The following is a 19,242-nucleotide window of genomic DNA, read 5'->3' as shown; positions in this document are numbered from 1 at the left end:
AACAAGATCAATCACCACTATACTGTACTAGCTATAGTACCGTACAATATTTGAACTGCCCTGAGTGATGAAAATAAAAAGTATCTATTGAGAGCTATAGATAGCCCAAGAATGATATGGGGAAAGGCTATAAGCAATGACACAGGATGTAAGGGGGTTGGTTCCCAGTAAACTAGCCCCCATACTGCATGAGGTAAATCTGAATCTGAAATCTGACTTCAGAGATAAGCACCGAAAGGGAGAGGTTGCAATAGACCATGCAGCTTGGAGGAGAGCTGTCATCAGATAAATAATCACAGTTAATACATGCAAGTGTGGAAAATGGCTGTAAAATGATGGTGATGACTAAATAACCTAAATTGCCATTGCAAAATTAAATATCAATGAAATATATTAATAAAGAAGAATGGAACTACTGTAATTTGTATTTGGTATTATATAAAACATACCCTGTATATATATATATATTTGTATCTCCATTATTTATAGATACAGTAGTCTACTGTATATACAGTATTTCAGAAGTTTCAATAATAAGTTAACCCTATAAAGTTGTTTAATGGTAGAAAAAGAAATACGGTACTGTAATATCTGGTATGGGGTAAGCAAGGGTAGGAGGCAGCTATCGAACAGGGAGGTACTACCGCCTGGGAAAATATTGAAAGCACTATGTGTTGTCTAATGGTAAACCCTGCTGCCATATGGGATCACAAAATTGTGACCAAGTCCCGGGTTGCTGATCTGACTTTCTGCCTCATTTAAACACAGTTGCAAGGTCTCAATTGTTTATCTCACTTTAACAACACAACAAATATATCTTTTCTCAATCTTGATCTGTTTTATTTTTTCTTTAAAGTGGGGTCTTCTCGGATGGGTCCAACTGGTAAAGAAGGTTGTGGACCCCAGGGCCGACCTGACCATCATCAAGCTACTGGGGCTTCTATTGATGTCACCGCGGTTGCTGGGGGATCGACTTTTTTCACACTTCATTTTTCTAACATTCGCAGCCTGAGATCCAATTTTTCTTCTATGGAGAACCATCCATTAACCTCTTCCCCCGATCTCTTACTACTACCTGAACTTCAACTGACCAAACCAGCTTAACACAAACCTTTTTAAATCTCCAAATACAACCTTTATACCTCTTTCCATTTTAAGGGAGGTGTATGCGCCTACTGCAACACACGTACACTTATGGCTTGACTCACGGATCCTGAATCTTCTTTTTATGATGTCATCTGGCTCAAAATATCTCTACCAACTATGACTTGTATTTTGCTTTGTTTCCTATACTGTTCTCCCAACTCTATCAACTATTTGGAATTCTTTGACTATCTTACTTCTTGCCATGAGTTGCTGTTATCCACACACCCTGAAACTGAGATCCTTTGCCTAGGGGATTTCAATGTACTGTACGTCACAGAGGGTGGCTTGGCTCTGCAGGGGATGACCCAGGTAGAGTTGAGGCACTTTCTTTTTTTTCGTACTTAATGATCTGGAACAAATAATTAAATAACCTACGCGTGTTCCAGATCGACACAACCAACTTGCTAACATTCTTGATCTTTGTTTAATCTTTAACCCCTCACACTATTCATACTCAATTTCTGCCCTCTTAGGGTCTTCTGATCACAATCTTAATTCTATTAAATTCAACTGGGTGTGACCACTTCCCCTATCCCGCTCTAAATGACAACTATGGCACTATCAGAGGGCACACTGGTAATCCTTGTGTGATTTTTTCTCTGACGTTTCTTGGGATGAATGTTGCTTTTCCACTCGGGATGCCTTGGTATGTGCTGACAGCATTGTTGGGGTTAAACAGGATGGTATGAGTGCATTTATCCCATCTTCTAGCAAAACTTTCACTTTACAATTCTGGTTTGATAGCTCCTGTTCTTTGCATATAGGGAGAGAGATAGGGCATATCAAGTTATGAAACTATCTCCTTCTCCTGTTACTCATTCTTCTTTCATTATTTCTATAAATCATTGTAAGGCTATTCTTCGTAGGGCCAAGCAGAATTTTATAAAAAGAAAGACCGCTAACCTGACTAGCTCTTATTCTAGTAAATCCTTCTGGTCCTTAATCAAAAACATCTGTAATAACCTCTTCATCTTTTCCGACCTGATAACTCTGTAGCCAACTCTCCCTCTGATAAAGCCAATCTCTTTGGCACCTTATTTTACTGTAACTCCAACTTAGACAATTCCAACTCTACCCTTCCTACTCCTGCTCCTCCTACTGAACTTATGCACTTTCCTATAATCTCCAATTGTAATCTCTCTAACTATTGCCCCATTGCCCTAACTTCATCCCTCTCAAAGATTTTCAAAACTATCTTAAACTCCCATTTTCTCTGTCACTTTGAATGCCTTTCTCTTTTGTTGGATCACCAGCATGGCGTTTGCCGAGTGAAATCTACTGGTGATCTGCTCACCTAATGCACCCATCTTTGGCCCTCGACATCTCCAAAGCATTTGACAGGGCATAGCACAAGTCTTTGCTTTCTAAACTGCCTTCTTATGATTTCTATCCTCCACTTTGTTCTCAAATTTCTAGTTTCCTTGAGAACCGATCCATGGCAGATGTTGCACTTTCTCTACCAAAAGTGGTGTTCCACAGGGTTCTATTCTTTCACCTACTCTCTTCCTTCTTTTTATAAATGATTTACTTCACTCTACTATTAATGCTATCCATTCTTACGCTGATGATTCCACTCTTCTTCTCATTTGTCTTTTCCCCCTAACTCTCAAACTAGATCTGTTTCGAGAGCTGATATCGTTTCATCTATCAATGTATATCTGTGCAGCATCTCAGCATAAGGAGGTAGAAATTTGGTTAAATTCAGGAGTAATAAAACACAGTATTTACCAATTACACTTTCCAAATTTGAAGATCTTCCACCAAAAACATTTCAGGATGCAATCATTTTGCCAAATTCTAAAACATGTCATGTAAGTCACACATCCTCAACACTGCTAAAGCTGACTCCCAAAAGCTAGAAATGCTGTACAGAGCACTGTAGCTACTTCACTCCTGAGTAGTTGCTTCAGGTTTATAAGGGATTCATACGTCCTAACTTGGAGTACTGTTCTCATATCTGGGGTGGTGGTTCTTCTGTTCAACTGTTAGATAGGCATTTCGTCTTATTAACTCTCCTCCTTTAGTCGTTAATCTCTCTTCCCTGCAATGTTGTTTCAGTCTCTCTCTCTTTTACAGGTACTTTAACAGGCAAAGTTTGGCGAATTTAGCATTCTGTGTACCGCCAGCAAGGCAGTGGATGTCGGTCACACTAGAATAACCCATTATAGTACATTCTTCTTTCCACACACAGTCAAACTGTGGAATGCTCTGCCTTTATCTGTGTTTCCATCCTCTTAAAATCTGTGTCACTTCAAAAAGCTGGTTCTCCAGCATCTTCGTGGTGTAGACTAATACTGTATGGTGTAGTCGTTTTCTCTTCAAATTTTTATTCTTACATATATATATATATATATATATATATATATATATATATATATATATACATATATATATATATATATATATATATATATATATATATATATATATATATATATATATATATATATATATATATATATATATATATATATATATATATATATATATATATATATATATATATATATATATATATATATATATATATATATATATATATATATATATATTTTTTTTTTTTTTTTTTTTTAGTTTATTACCCAGTCCCAGGCCTGGGTGCACTCTTCCCTGTTAAAAACATAAATAAAAAATAAAATAAATAAATAAATAAATTAATAAATAAAATATAAATAAATTAAAATAAAAGAGGTTTATCCCCACTTATTAGGCATCTATGAAATTTCTTCAACTCATTGGCCCCATTATATGGTACAAATGAAACCAGGTTCAAAAGAAAATCTCCGTACAGTTATATGCATCAGACTAACATTGTACAGTACAGGTTGTACCTCGCTAATCCTGGAAGCTTGGGACCAGACCGGTTTCGGATTGGCGAAAATTCTGAACCATCGAAGCCAAGGTTAAAAAAGTGCCAAAAAAATGCATAAAATATACTGTACTATTACTGGTACCAATACAACTTACATCAGCATAAATCTAGCCCAAGCTTACTGGGCTAGATTTATGACAAAGTGTTAGTGTTATGGCACAAGTTTACTGTATACTGTGACACAAAAATAAGCAGACTGGCAGAAAAAGCAAAGTGGAAATTATATATTATAGGCCTACTGATACCTGAACCTGTAAAACATTATTTGATAAAGTAAAGCATATGCAATCTAACTTAAAATATTACATGATAAAGCAAAGCTTATAAACAGATTCAAATATCATCCTGAACCATCGAAGCTGCCGGACTACCAGGTCCCGGATTAGCAGGGTCCAACTTGTACTTTGTTTTAAAAGTTTGTGTGTTATCATCTTTGCTATCTTTCTATTAGGACATGCCTTTAAGTGTTGTCCTACCAAAATGGAGCAAAAACATCATCTGTACTGCCGGAAGGTAGTTACTATAGTAAAAGTAGGAGTCCGCTAACCATATACTGTACAGTTATTGAGTCACCTCAAATATCCACAGCACACATTTGTTTTGGGTAATACTGTTCAAATCTATAAAACAATTTACAAATATAATTCTTTATACTGTAATAACATTTCAATTATTGGTATGTTAGAGAAAAAAGTTTAAATTCTTGTAAAATAGTCTAACTGTTATATGAAACCACAGTGTGGGATTTTGTTATTTGAGGCATTGAAATACAGTATTCTGGCAATTTTAAACAAATCTCAAGATTTCAACAACTTGAAAGAAAATATGGTTTAGTATGTGAATGTGAAGACCTAACGTACAGGTATCACTTGCAATACAAATGGGTTAGGTTCCTGAAAATCCATTCGTTATGTGAATTTTCAAAGAGCAAATAAAAGAACATATGGGAAAAATAGGGTTTGGTTCCTCAATAACAAGAAAACTCCAATATCATACCCCAAAACAAGAAATCAGTTCATGAAAAAAAAACTAAAATAAAAACAAAACTACTTACATAATTAATGATAAATAGTACACAACTGCTGTAATTTACCACCTGACACAGTAAAACATTAGCAAAAATACTATCTAGATGAAAATATGCAGCTACAACCATTAGGGAAAAATTAATGAAAGTGTAACATAGCTGTCATTTGCACAGACACTGGCTGCGTCACACATGATTGCCCTCAAGCCTCGCCATAGCAACCCAGTCCATTTGGGGACAATTCTCCGCCAACCCTTAGCAACGCTCCCCCATACATACAAAGAAGTTTATTTCCTTTATGTTTTTGACCTTGTTATATATTTCTTTTTACACATTATAAAATAATAAATAAATAAAAATAATTAACGGTTTATTGAAAGAGCATGGCAGCGGGAAGGATAATATACAAGTAACATAAGTGATACAAATATGATATATTACTAGGTGGGGAGAAGCTCAAACTACAGGGCATTTCAACACAGTGACAGTGCAAAAAGTAAGATTGACTGGGAGTGAATACACTGGTTGATTACAAGTTATTGATAATTTTTACAATGGTTGGGACTGGGCTGTTCTTATAGCGATCAATTCGTGCTCGAATGGGTGGTGGTAGGAGCCGGTGTTGAGGATGGTGCAGAAGCTTCTCACCAAATTTGCAGATGAGGTCGTGGTAATGGTCAGTGAGAGCCGAGAGGGTCAGTGTGTTGAGCGCTTCTTGATATGTGAAGTAGGAAGGGGAGAGAAAAATCTTGCATGCCCTCATTTGCACTTTTTCTAGGTGTTTACGTTGTGCGGCATTTAGGGAGAAAGACCAGGTAGGGGAGGCATAGGTGAGCTTGGGAAGTACGAATGTTGAGTAAACACTGAGGAGCTTGGGGGCAGGAACTCCGAGGGACTTGAGTCAGTGGAGGAGGTGGAGACGGAAACTGGAGGATTTGACAACTTCACTGACGTGCGGTTTCCAATTTAGTTTGTTGTCTATGGTGACGCCGAGGAGCTTAGTGGAATCTAATACCTGAAGTGTGTTGGGACCTGAAGTATTGGAAGGGGTGGGACAACGTCGGAGGAGAGGTTGATGTGCATAACCATGGTCTTGGTATGGTTGATGGTGATGTGGTTGTTGGTGGCCCAGTTTTGAAGACGGTTCAATAAATCCTGAAGGGCGGTATAGTCGGGAGCAGAATTGTTGACACTGATCCCAATGGTGGAGTCGTCGACATATTTCCAGCGAGCAGGGGTTTCTCTTAGGGCATCATTGATAAGCACATGGAAGCATAGTGGTCCCATCTTGGTGCCTTGGGAGACGCCACAGGTGAGTGACTGAAAGGTGGAGACAGCCCCTCGGAAGCGTACAGCTTGGCGTTGGTTACTGAGGAAGTCTGTAAGCCATGGTATAAGACTTCTTCGAAACCCGAGGTTGATTGCTTTGTTGATGATTAAATTGTGGTCGACTAGGTCGAATGCCTTGGTGAAGTCAATGAAGGCGACAGCAACAGACTTTTTTGTTTCTCCAGATGGCGGTATATGTAGTCGAGAAAGCTGACAAGACAGTGAGTGGTGGAGGAAGTTTTCATATTATCAAATTGCTGGGGATCTACGGCACCTGCAATATCAGCATAGACCCAGTCAAACAAAACATTCACAGATTAAGCTGGGTATTGGGGTGATTGCAGTGGGTCGTAGCTAATTTAAGGATTGTGGGCTGATTAACTTGGGCACTGGTGACACATATGAAGTCTTCCAGTCAGCTGGGCACCTGGCTTGACTGAGGGAAGCATTGATGATGGAGCAGAGGGGTTTAGCAAGCTCTGGGGAAAACTCCTTGAAGAGTTTCATTGGGAAGTCAATGGGGGTGGTGGAGCGTTTTAACTTCAGTTTGTCCAGACGTTTTGCTATTTCAAATTCTTCGACCGGTTCAGTGGGAAAGGGGGCTGGTAGGTAAGGAGGGAGATTGGTTGTGTCTGGCATATAGTAGCGAAATGGTTATTTGATTGCTCAGCTGAGTCAACATTAGTGAGATGCCTAAGGAAGGGGAGGGGGGTGTGTCTTATTGTTTAGTCCACAGAGTTCTTTAAACTTACCATACCACTGACTGATGTTGGTCTGCTTCAGGTGTTGCAATTTGGTTGGGTAGTGACTTCTTTGCAGTGTGTATTTCGCAGATGACTCGATTGCGAAGGGACCTGTAGCGGTTGTGGTCATTGAGATAAAAGGCTCTGTCTCTCTGTTGCATAAGTCTTTTGATCCGAGGTGTGATCCAGGACACATCAGCTGGGTGAGATCTGACAGACTTCTCGGGGAAGAAGTGGTGGTGGTGGTGTTGGCATAATTTATCCATTTGGTGTGCACGTCATCCACACTAAGTACTTTAGTCCAGGGATGGTGAACAATCCACTGCCCGAAGAGACGCACTGCAGAGTCAGTAATCGGCCTGTAGGTCTTGATGTAGGGTCTCTGTACTTGAGTGGGAGTGGCAGCTGGGGACCAGAGCACTGATAGGTGTGTGCTACACCCGATAGGAGGCATTGGTTGAGGTGGTTGGTACTGATTCGCTAAGGAGGTCAAGATAAGGTCAAGAGTATTTTGACCGTGTGTGGGGAAGTTCACAACTTGTGATAGTGACAGCTGGTCCTGGATATCAGTGGTGTCAATTTCATTGTAATCCCCGCCTAACACTAATTTGGCACAAGGGTACCTAACTCTGAGGAGGTCTGAGGTGGTAATGAGATGATTGATAAGAGTGTCTCTGGTGGGTGAGCGAGGCGGATGGTATGACACGCAGATTATGATGGAAGGAGTGTGGCACGGGTGGGCCCGTGGCACAACACGTACCCATAATGCCTCCACATCTACTGGGACTTGAACATCCAGGCGTGACGGACGTAGGTCATCTTGACAGAAGAGGGCAACGCCCCCTCCGCATCCATGTGAACGAAGGTGATGAAAGAGTTGATATCCCTCAATATGACACGTTTCAGGCACAATTTGCCAAGCCTCACAAATGGCAACTACGCTCGGAGCGACTGACCTGACTGTGGTTGCCAGCTCACCAAACTTGTTAGCTAGGGAAGTAAAGACGGGAGATCATTCCATATCCGTGGAAATTCAGTGTAATGGTACGGTCTGTCAGGGGTGGGTTTCTTTGGTTTCCTAGTGGAGGTTATTGTCCTAATGGGCTTTTGTTTATGACGCCCCTGTCTACGGCTGCGCGCATGGAATATGTTCAGTGACTTGAGTAGCACGATAACACTGCCATCAGGATAACGGTTCCCACGCTTTAGAAGGTACAGAGAGCGTTTGGAGTAAGTAATTGGTGGCCATCTGCTGATATCTGTTGTTGTGGACGGACGGAAGTGTTTGTCCCTGGTGGCCATAAACTCACTGGCCGCACTTTGAGGGCCACTGACACCGGTAAACATCTGTTAATATTTGTCAATCGTAAACTCCTTGAGTCCTTGTCTCTGGCGCCTACGGTCGCCGGCACAGTATCCATGATATATGTAAACACCGCGGTGGTCCTTGTCACTAGCACTTTGAAGGTGACCGACAAAGTGCCCACTATCTGGTATTACACTGCTGTGTTTTTTTGCTTTTCCTTGGGATGCATTATCAGAACACTGTTTGGTAATCAATCATTGCACTGATCACTTGAATGTTTTGCTGAATAAATCCTGGTGTAGTAAGGCTGGTAGGGCATTAGGATATAACGGGGGAGGGGGGGGGGGCAAACAGACTCGGCCTGGCTGCCAAAACCCGGAGCGTCTTCAAGGCACGTCTTGTCTCACTGATGGTTGACAAGTGTATGTAGGACTGTGTTTACATGTAATTGAGTACGTAGAAAAAAAAAAGTGAAGAAAGGTAAGTTTATCTATCCCAAATTACGAGGTGAAAAATAACCAGAACATATTTCCCCCCAGCTCATCTTGCGAACTCTCGCTGGTGCATGAAGAAATGTTTATTCCCTTTATGTTTTTTACCTATAATAATAAATGTATTTTTGTTTTTATTTTTGTACATTCTGTATGTAGGATTGTGTGTGCATGTAATTGAATAAAAGAAAATATGAAGAAAATTATGTTTATTTACCTGAAATTATGAGTTGAAAAATAAACATCAAATAACTCCTACCTCAGCCTGGTATGGAGAGCGCTAGGGGGGTGTGGCCGCCCCCGCCCCCGCCAAGTCCTGGGGGCGTGTGATTTGAATTTTTGCCAGGACCCAAATTTGTATAAGCGGGGAAGCATTTGCAACACGAAAAAGAGGTGGTATTTTAGGAAATTCATATAAGCGAATTTTCGTATCGAACGTTCGTATAGCGAGAGATGCCTAAATTATTGTACACTTTGATCTCTGACATCAGCATCTTTTTTTGAGGGGGGGGGGATCTGCTTTTGAAAATTAACCAAATATTCACAAACACTAGGTTTAGAGTAATACGTAAGTGTAAGTTTTATCTAATTGGCAAATTAATAATTACTGTGTGGGAAAAAATAAACTCTCTCTCTCTTGGGTTTTATTACCAACTGACTACACAGGAAACTTTTCTTCAGTGGTTCTAGACTAGTAATCAAATTAGCAGTAGTGATGCCTAGTGTGATCAACCTTTTTGAGAATAATAAGTGCAAGTAATTCAGTGTTTACTGAATGTATTCAGTTCCCATGCTGATAAAATATGTTGGTGATAGGAAGGTCTTCTTTTAACTGTAATACCTGCTTCAAATTTTCCTAACGACAGCAGGAATACCATGACATTAGGCAATCACGGACCATGGCTAATCCACACAAGTATGGAAAGTGGCCATACAACTGTGATGATGATGATGATCCAAAATACTAGTTGCAGGGCTTTATAGCGGGTTGTTGCTCTGATTTAGTGGGAAAACTATATTTAGCTTCATTACCAATAATTCAATATTAGTTGAGTGATCCATGGTACAGTAATCACTATGGCAAAATTCTTGATTGTGATTTCCCAAGTTTTATCTACCAAAGCAAGTGAAACATAAAAAAAATTGTAAAGAAGGTAAAGTGTATTTATATACTATACAGGGCTTTCCACTTTCTGCAAACTAAAGTTATGTATGCGGTAAGTTAATCTGAGTCTGATCACTCCATATTGGATATCAGGACAACTTCTAAATCTATGCTCAACTAGTTGGGTAGGATGCAGGCATCCTGCTTGTAGCAAATAATTGTCCATTAAATTCTATACAGTTAATGTATATTGAGCATTACAAATGTTCTATGCAACAGTAGGTTCATATGTGAGATATCAAATGAGAGCTAAAATGAAAACTGTAAAGCATTAGCTTCATGTGCAAAATTGAAATACTACAGTATTATCTACAGTTCTTACCTGGAACAAATCGCGCATGGCTATAACCACTTGGCTCGCTGCTTTCTCTGTCTTAATGCCAAAGAACTTGTGGCCAGCATCAGGAGAGCCAAAAATATAGCCAAAAGCCCGAGTGTCTGTCATATCCTGGGCGATGAAGGAGATTTTGTGCACTGGATGGTGGTACAGGCAGTCCTGAGGAACAAGTTCAGCATTAGAATATCATTTTACCATATTCTTAAAACTTCTGTGGTAATGGAGTGTCAGGCAACTCAACATTGAAATTTTGGTCATGTACAAGATCAAGGATTACATGGAGAATAGAAGAAAAACAAAACAATTACAGTACAGTATCTGAAAACTGTCCATACTTTATTTATTTTGTATTAATTTTGCAACAGCAGGATCATTTTCTAGTTTATAAGGATGTCTACTATAAATTCCAATATCACATGTAATTTCAATGACTGAAGTACAGGAATGTATCTTTTTTATCATTATGAATATAGCCCTGGTTGTTTTGAATTCTGTCCTTTCATATCATGCATTTTTAGGGGGCAAATTTATTTGAGCACTTAACTCATATGGTCCTCCAAAACATTACAAAGTTGTAACACTGCATTTATTTACTTTCTGTTAGCTGTTTTCTTGAAGGAAAGGAAAAACACCGTATAGCGGTCGAGAACTTTAATGTAGAGATCCGAGCTACAAGCCTGACAGGCGGCAACTGACGCCGCAGACTCTCCACTACCAGGGGCTCCCAAGTAGCGCCAACATAACAATAATGTCTACATCTTACAACTCCCTTCCAAGATTGGATGAGGACAAAAAAAATAAAGGCACTTGGACGATCTGACTAAAAACAAACGAAAATGACATAAACAATAGGAAATGCCTAAACCTAATAAAAAAAAAGAAAGAAAAAGTATGAAAGGAAATGCCATGACAGCGCACACCACAGCGGCATACATGAACAGGGAACATTACACTAAACAAAGTCCGAAAGCCATTGAGGCTTTGTTATATGTCTGACGGGGACGGGCTGGCTTGTGCTGCTGTGGAGGTGGTGGTACAGGTGACGATGGTGAACCCGCAGTACCTGACGGGGTGGGCGTGTGAGGGTGGGCCATGTCCCTCAGGTGGCCACGGGTCCTGAGCGAAATGCAGTCGCAACTATCTAGCCGCACGGCATTTTGAAGGTTCTGGAGGGCCTCTAAGACAGTGCCTGACCTGTCCCAGGCTTTAGTGACCTGATTCTGAACCCTGACACGGCTGCCAGGCACCAAGGGGCAGTGATGGCGGATAACACCCCCACGCTGTCAAAGGACTTCCTCGTGGTCTTGAGCCATCTGGAGTTCTCGTATGCGGAGTGTCTGTCTTCAATGTCTGTCGATTTTTAAATTCTCTTTGGCCGTAGGGACACCATCACAGAGCTGGCGACCTGTTGCCAGCTGGGCCGGAGACTCGTCCACACCACGCAAGGGAGTGTTGAGATACTGGAGAAGGGCGAGAGATACCTTGTTGACATTGAGGCTCCCATTAGTCCCGGTGTTGTTACGGAGCACCCTGTTTGCAGTATATATCACGGCTTCTGCTCTGCCATTGGACTGGGGGTATTGCGCGGAAGACAGACGGACAGAGATGCTCCACTTCCGGAAGAATTCCATCATTTCCTCGCTGACCATGATAGTGTCACCGTCTGTGGATATCTGCTCGGGTGCACCCCACCTGGTGAAGTAGCGTCTAAGCTGAGCCATAATCTTACTGAAAGAGGTGCCACTGGGGAAGTGAGCGATCTCAAGCCACCCAGTCAGCCTGTTGGCGAAGACCAGGTATACTGTATGTGTCCCTCCAGCTGGAACATGTCCACCACCGTTTGCTGAAAGGGGTATTCAGGGGGTGGCGTCAGGAGCAGGGGCTCAGGTAGCTGGGAAAGTGAGTGGGTTTTGCAGGCGTCACAGGAGGACCGGTGATATTGCAGATCGCCCTCCAGTCCTGGCCAGTAGACAGTTTGCCTGGCCCTCCTGAGCATAGAGTCAAGGCCCTGGTGGCCTGCATGAAGGTGACGGATGAACCTCGGGGATGACCAGACATACACAACCCTGGTCGAAGGTGTAGATCACCAGGACACGAGATGTGGATAGCCTGTCCCTGACATTGTAGAATGGCCTTAAGCAGGCAATCTCCTGCGACCTGTGGGGGTGCCAGTCGCCAGCCAACACCTTGGCCACTAACAGCTGGTAGACTGGATCCTCGAGTAACGCTCGGAGGACCATCTCCTTGTCTAAGGTGGCACAGTCGCTGAAGTCCAGAGCCGCCACAGTGGCTTCAACCATGGCCACTGCCAGGCCCTCATCTTGGTCGTCATCCATGTCGTCAGGGGTCGACTTAAGGGCGGGATACTGGGACAAAAATCGGCGGCACAGTTTTTCTTCCCAGGTAAGTAGCGAACTGTGAACCTGTACTGCAGCGTTTTCTCTTTCAGATGGAAGAGACGTGGATTAACAATGTCTGGGAGCTTCACCAGGGGACGATGGTCTGTTATTAGGACTAGGTTGGAGCATCCTAGTAGGAACAACCGAGCCTTTCGGAGACACCAAGCCACAGCCGCGTATCCTGTCTCGGCGGTCATCAGGTGGCGGCTCCCACACAGCGCGAGGCGCCATCCACCCTTGCAGCAGAAAGGTGCGATCACAGAGGAGCACGTGCAGTACTGCTGGAGAATGACGAATGCAATGCCATCCCTACTCCAGTTTAAGAAGCTAGCATGTCGTAGACTAAATTCCTTCTGCAATGCCAATAACATCTTTACAGATTCCCAGTTTAGATTTAGAGCTAGAAGGTCGACTGAGAGTGCTCTGCTATCCTTTACTAATGACATCTCAAATTCCTTTGATGACAGTCAGTTCACAGTCGGTATATTCTTGGACCTCTCGAAAGCCTTCGATACTGTCGACCATACCATCCTCCTTTCAAAGCTTGAACATTATGGCATTAGGGGCCTGTCTCAAAATTGGTTTACCTCATATCTGTCCAACAGGATGCAGTATGTCTACTATAATAATCACCAATCTGACTCCTCGCCAATCTTGTATGGCGTCCCCCAGGGTTCCATTCTCGGTCCAGTACTGTTTTTGTTGTACATAAACGACATAGTCCATGCCAGCACACTCATAAAATACAACTTATTTACAGACGATAGTAATCTCTATGCCAGCAACTCAGACCTCCATTCCTTGATGAGGACTATGAACACTGAATTGACTAAATCAGGACCTGGGTATTACGTAATAAACTGACCTTAAACCTTGAGAAAACCCACTACACGATCTTTCACAGAAGGAAAAACTTACCCCCAGACTTGGACCCCCTGTACCTTGGTAATACAGTCCTCAAACACAAACAAAATACTAAATTCCTCGGAGTTATTGTTGATGGGAAACTTAACTGGAGAAACCACATACAAGCCATTCACAGTAAAGTCAATAAACAGTGCGGTATCATGTATCACACTCGACAGTCACTCACTCTCACAGCAATGAAAAAAATCTATCATGATCTTGTTTACCAACACCTGATACACTGTCACACACTATGGGGGGCCTCTGGCTCTCCAAAAACACAATCTCTGGTTACTGCACAAAAGAGAGTTGTACGGACAATAACCTACTTGAAAAATACAGGACAATGACCTACTTGAAAAAAAAAACATCACACAAACGAAAAATTTGCTAAATTGAAAATATTAAAATTCGAAGATATTAACACTGACTGCTGTGCCCTCTTTGTTTACAAATCTACCAATCAATTGCTTGACAATAATTATTTCCAGTTCTGGAATAATCAGAGATACAACTTAAGGAACCCATGAGCTCCTCTCAGTCCCAGACCTCCATAAAATATCACGGTGTGAGGGTGTGGAACAACTTACCCCCACCAATCCGAGCAAAGAATACGCTCCCTTCCTTTAAATCATCTCTAAAAAAAATCTATTGTCTAAGTTTTAATATTTCTTGTAATACCTATTATACATTTACAGTGCCTGCTTTTATTGTACTATCAAAACCGTTTTATTGGAAATTATCATGTAAATAGATAAGTAATTACCATTGCAATAAACATATTTGCCAACTAGACATAATCCTGACGGCTCTGTCCTCTTGTTCAACCTTAATACTATACAGCCCATGTTGTACTGCTCCCCCATTATAGTTATGTTTTTTAATTCCACTGTAATTTATGTTTATACTTATAATATAAATAAAAAATAAGCTAAAAAAAAATAAATAAATATTGAAGTGATAACCGTGGTAACATTATGAGATGTTCTTATTACCACCATGCTATTGTACTATTCCAGATGATACTAAATGTTATATAATACTTCCTTGAGATAAATGTATAGTATATATCAGATGCCTAAAAGAGAGCCCAGGTTCTCAACTGGCTCAGCCATGTAAATATTGTTATTATTATCCACTCTGTATCTGTGCTTTTCTGGCTAAATAAACTGTTTCAATTCAATTCAATTCAGTCCGTGATGGCGGTGGTGGGCCTAGTCCTGTCGTAAAAAGCTAGCCCATTCTTGGCAAGCTGGCAGATCACTTCCTTGGCCTGGAGGAACTTTTGTTGCAACTGGTCATCCCAGCAAACCTTCTTCCCGGAGGGTTTCTTGAGTAAGTCCCTGAAAGGTTCCACAATGGGTGCTGTGGCCAGGAACGGTGCCAACTGGTTGACAAATCCATGCCAAGACCAAGTCAGTAATTGAAGGCTGTGCCGCCATTTGAAAGTTCCTGATGGCAGAGAGACGGTCATCTGTGGGCATGTAGGTGTTCCAACCCAGGTGGAAACCCACAAACTCCACCTCCTTCCGGCAGAACTGGAACTTTTCCAGCTTGAGGGTCATGCCCATTTTGGCACACAACTCCAAGAAGTCGTAGGTGTGCCAAAAGGCCTCCTCCACGCTGGCATCATAAAGGAGTGTGTCGTTGACACACTTGTGCTTGCGTGGCAGGTCTTGGATGTCATTGTCGAACCGCATAGTGTAGGCGTCGGATGCTAAGCAACGACCCATGGGCGTAGGGCAGTACTGATAACGACCCCAGGGTGTTATGAAGGTGGTGAGGTGCCTGCTATCCTCGTCGAGGTCGACCTGGTGGAAACCCCAGTGGGCATCTGCCACTGTTTTGTACGAGTGAAGAGGGACATCGGATACCATATCATTGCAAGTGTTTTTTTGTAACTTAGCAACCAAACTATGGGTTAGTAGGTATGAAAGAGGGAAACACCTTTCTTAGTAAAAATTTAAGTCTATTTTGTTTGTATAAGATGGTTTTCACCAATCGTGAGGGCTCATCCTCTTGCTTGATGTGGGAAAGTGTATCAGAACACATGCCAGCTTGGAATAGGTTGGCAGAGTACAGTACACTGTGTTTTTCCATCTGCTAAGGACCAGGGCCTAAAATTTAAAAACCTTGCACTATCTACCATTTCTTGTAAAGGGAGTTACTTGGTAGTATTTCAGTATTGTAGCGCATCTCGGAGCAGTCTGCGCATATAGCAAGTTGGGGGAGCTACAAGATAGAGCTACGAGTGTACTCGACCACTCGTAACCTACTTCAAGTTGGGTATTCTATATTAATTTAAAGGTATTTTGAAGAAAATGAAGTGCCTGGGGAATAATGATACCTCTTTGATCTATGTAACAGAGCAAACAAGCTAAGTACTAGGAAAAAAGTTACATGCACAACAACTTGGGTATGACAATCCCAGCTATTGTACGGCAGGCAGCAGCTTACCATCGTCAGTGATGAATACTTGCTACATTATTACAGACTTTAACTGTCCACACAACTCCTCACTGCTAAAAAATTCTATGCAAGTGGAAGTTTCCAGTCTGTGGTTGGAGATTCCACAGACATAAGTCAATCCAGTGTCAGTAAGTGCACTTACTAACCCTGTGGTTATATAGATAGGCTGTGAATGATATTAAAATGCCAAGAACAAGGACAGTAATCATAAACACCAAGTACCTGGTAAGTCTTTTAAGGAGTAGACCATACATACACCCATTAAATGACCCATATTTGATGAAGCCTTATATGTGAACAGGAAACAACGCCATAGCCTCAATGTTCAGGTGGTGTGTGATGTTGACCAACTCATAAGTGGAGGTGTTGTTTACATGTTATGTAATTATCGAAGCAAGCTGTGATTGGTTGTGAGATTCAGGGTGATTTGTATGACCTGTGGTTATTGGCCAATGGCGTTGCACGATAGTGTAGATTTTTCTTGCAACTTGAGGTTCACAATATCACACTACTCTTTGAAAATAACATAGTATGATTTATATTAAGACATTGTACCCAAAATCGTATGAGATATTGCATGTTTTCACATAGCAACAACATTTTTAAAATCTGGGCCTAGCCCAACAGCCTGGTGTTCCTTTTAAAAAAAATATATATGAGACAGGCACAAAGCTTCTTTCAATGGCAGAGACAACAGGACGACAGTGTTGCTTCTGTAAGGCTGGTGGCTGAGGTAGGTACGTGGTATGGCAAGACTTCTTAGTAGCAGAGAGAGTTGAGGTACAAGTTGCATAGTGAGCTGTGTGGCTAAACAAATCAGACTTTCAGCCTTCAGGAAACCTTGACTCCCACTAGTATCTCCCTTTTAAAAGTGATGGTTGCCACTGGGAGTAGATAAGTCTTGGGATTAACCAAGGCTACCTTACTCCTGGGTTTGGTGGTGTACTATACTGTACATGAGTTGTTCAGAAATGCCACAAATTTAAACTGTATAGTAATGTATACAGTTGGTAATTGGGAAGCAAACTGTTTGTATAAATATGTGATTACTGTACAACAGAACATGTTATGTACTTATATATGTTACTCTAATCATCCAGAACACACACACACAAATATTCCTTACATTCCCAATTCCCTTTACATGTACAGGTAATGTAATATAATGAATTATCCTTATCCACAGATGGCATATTGTATATCACTGCAACATATGTCTCATACTAAAAGACTAACAATAAATGTCAAACCTTAAGGATTAGCACAACATAAATTTATGATTATAGATATAGAGTACCGCAAAAAAATTTGGTTTACAAGGCCATTTCTTCTACTGTAATAAAAGCTGTAACTCCTGTACTGTATTACAATACAGTATTACTTTCAATTACAAATTACAGTAGTATCTGTATAACAAGTTTCGTTTATGAAAAACTTGAATAACTTCTCTTATAAGTTAAACCTAATACTTGTGCTGCAATCCACATCAAGATAATTTTACAGATACTGTAATCCATGTGAATCTGGGATAATGATGAATTTATACGACTAAAGGACAGCAATGAACCAAACACTATGAAAGTATATACAATAAACAAACTTTACTGTAATATTCTTATAACTACAAGGAATTTCAAAATTAATTCCACACCACTTGTAGTAACCACACTAAAAAATTACTTACACTTGATCTCTCATCCCGTAATCTGATCCCGTCCATGGCTACATTAATGACAATTCTTTGTTTATGTTCTCCAGCAGCCCGGACAGCCATCTTGAGTTCTGCTAATGCCTCTTGGCACATGCGGTCACCTCGTGCTTCAGAGACCTCTAGCACTCCAATTAGTTTGCCCTTGAAGCTCATCCCTTCCACAAACCGATGGGGATCATTTTTCTCCGGACCCCCTTGACGGTCTGCAAGAAAAAAAAAAAAAAATTAGTACAGTATTCTATGAACAGTATTAATTACACGAAAGTGCTTGGGAACTTCGTGTTTTCTTCTTTCCTTGTGGTTATCAGCATATACCTGGATCACGCGCACCCACAGTGATTTACTTGTATATATATATATATATATATATATATATATATATATATATATATATATATATATATATATATATATATATATATATATATATATATATATATATATATATATATATATATATGTGTGTGTTTGTGCTTAATTTTGCAACTCTACTACAAGTACTTTTTGTTTGATCTTGCTAACAAAGTTACAGTAATCAGAAAAGAAGTGTGTATTATACGTACATACATACGGACAGTGAATATTGATATTGAAACAGTTTAAATATTCATAAAACTACAGATACAAAGTGAACTTGAACAACAAAATTGACATAGTTGAGCCAAGCAGGGACCTGCAAATAGGGGTTTATATAACTTCACTTGAATTGTACAGTGCAAAATTCAAGTGGATTCATACAAACCAAGATTATAAGAAAATTGAAATCATAAAATACTATCTTTAAATAATAATAATAATAATAATAATAATAATAATAATAATAATACGCTGACAGTGAGATGGGATTATACTGTATCTCTAAATTACTACCGTCCAAGGACAAATTCGTGCTTCCCGTCTATACCATATAAAAGTCTTTGGCTATGTAGCACCCGATTTCACTTCACTAACTAGTTAAACGAGAGTGGCATGCTAAAGCTGCTTGTTAAGATTGCCAATTTCAACATATCGCTAAATATATAGGTATACTGTTCAAAATATTATATAGATTTCGACATTTCAATTCACAGTCATTATGCATGGTTCTAACTTGCAACAGAGAGCTGCCCAATATTCCAATGATTTATTAATCCGATGATTAATTGGTCCGAAGGTTAAGGTAACGTTGCACCCTTGGATAATTGAACCGTTAGAAAATAGAGTTGTAACCGATCCTTTGATGTATTGGAGACTACCTGGACAGGCCAGTAATCGATTACCTTGTCACCGCACTGACCTAGTTAGGGAACATAACTCTCGGTACGGTTTTCCAAGGTTAACACAGGAGACCTTTTACTACAG

The 19,242-nt window shown here is 40.5% G+C and overlaps 1 protein-coding gene across 6 annotated transcripts in view; it reads right to left on the bottom strand.

The window, feature by feature from the left end:
* LOC121876856 (protein disabled-like) overlaps positions 1-19,242 on the bottom strand; it is a 245,410-nt gene that overhangs the window by 53,440 nt on the left and 172,728 nt on the right. For all 6 annotated transcript variants that reach the window (XM_042382542.1, XM_042382375.1, XM_042382608.1 and 3 more), the window contains 2 exons: positions 17,875-18,104; positions 10,402-10,575 (listed from right to left, as the gene is read on the bottom strand). In XM_042382542.1, the coding sequence (XP_042238476.1) occupies positions 10,402-10,575; positions 17,875-18,104 (404 nt within the window). The remainder of the gene's footprint in view (positions 1-10,401; positions 10,576-17,874; positions 18,105-19,242) is intronic.

The sequence above is a fragment of the Homarus americanus genome, unplaced genomic scaffold, assembly GCF_018991925.1.
Source record: "Homarus americanus isolate GMGI-L3 unplaced genomic scaffold, GMGI_Hamer_2.0 scaffold51859, whole genome shotgun sequence".
NCBI lineage: Eukaryota > Metazoa > Arthropoda > Malacostraca > Decapoda > Nephropidae > Homarus > Homarus americanus.
The sequence above is the reverse complement of the archived record's forward strand: the minus strand, read 5'-3'. Positions and strand labels throughout refer to the sequence as shown.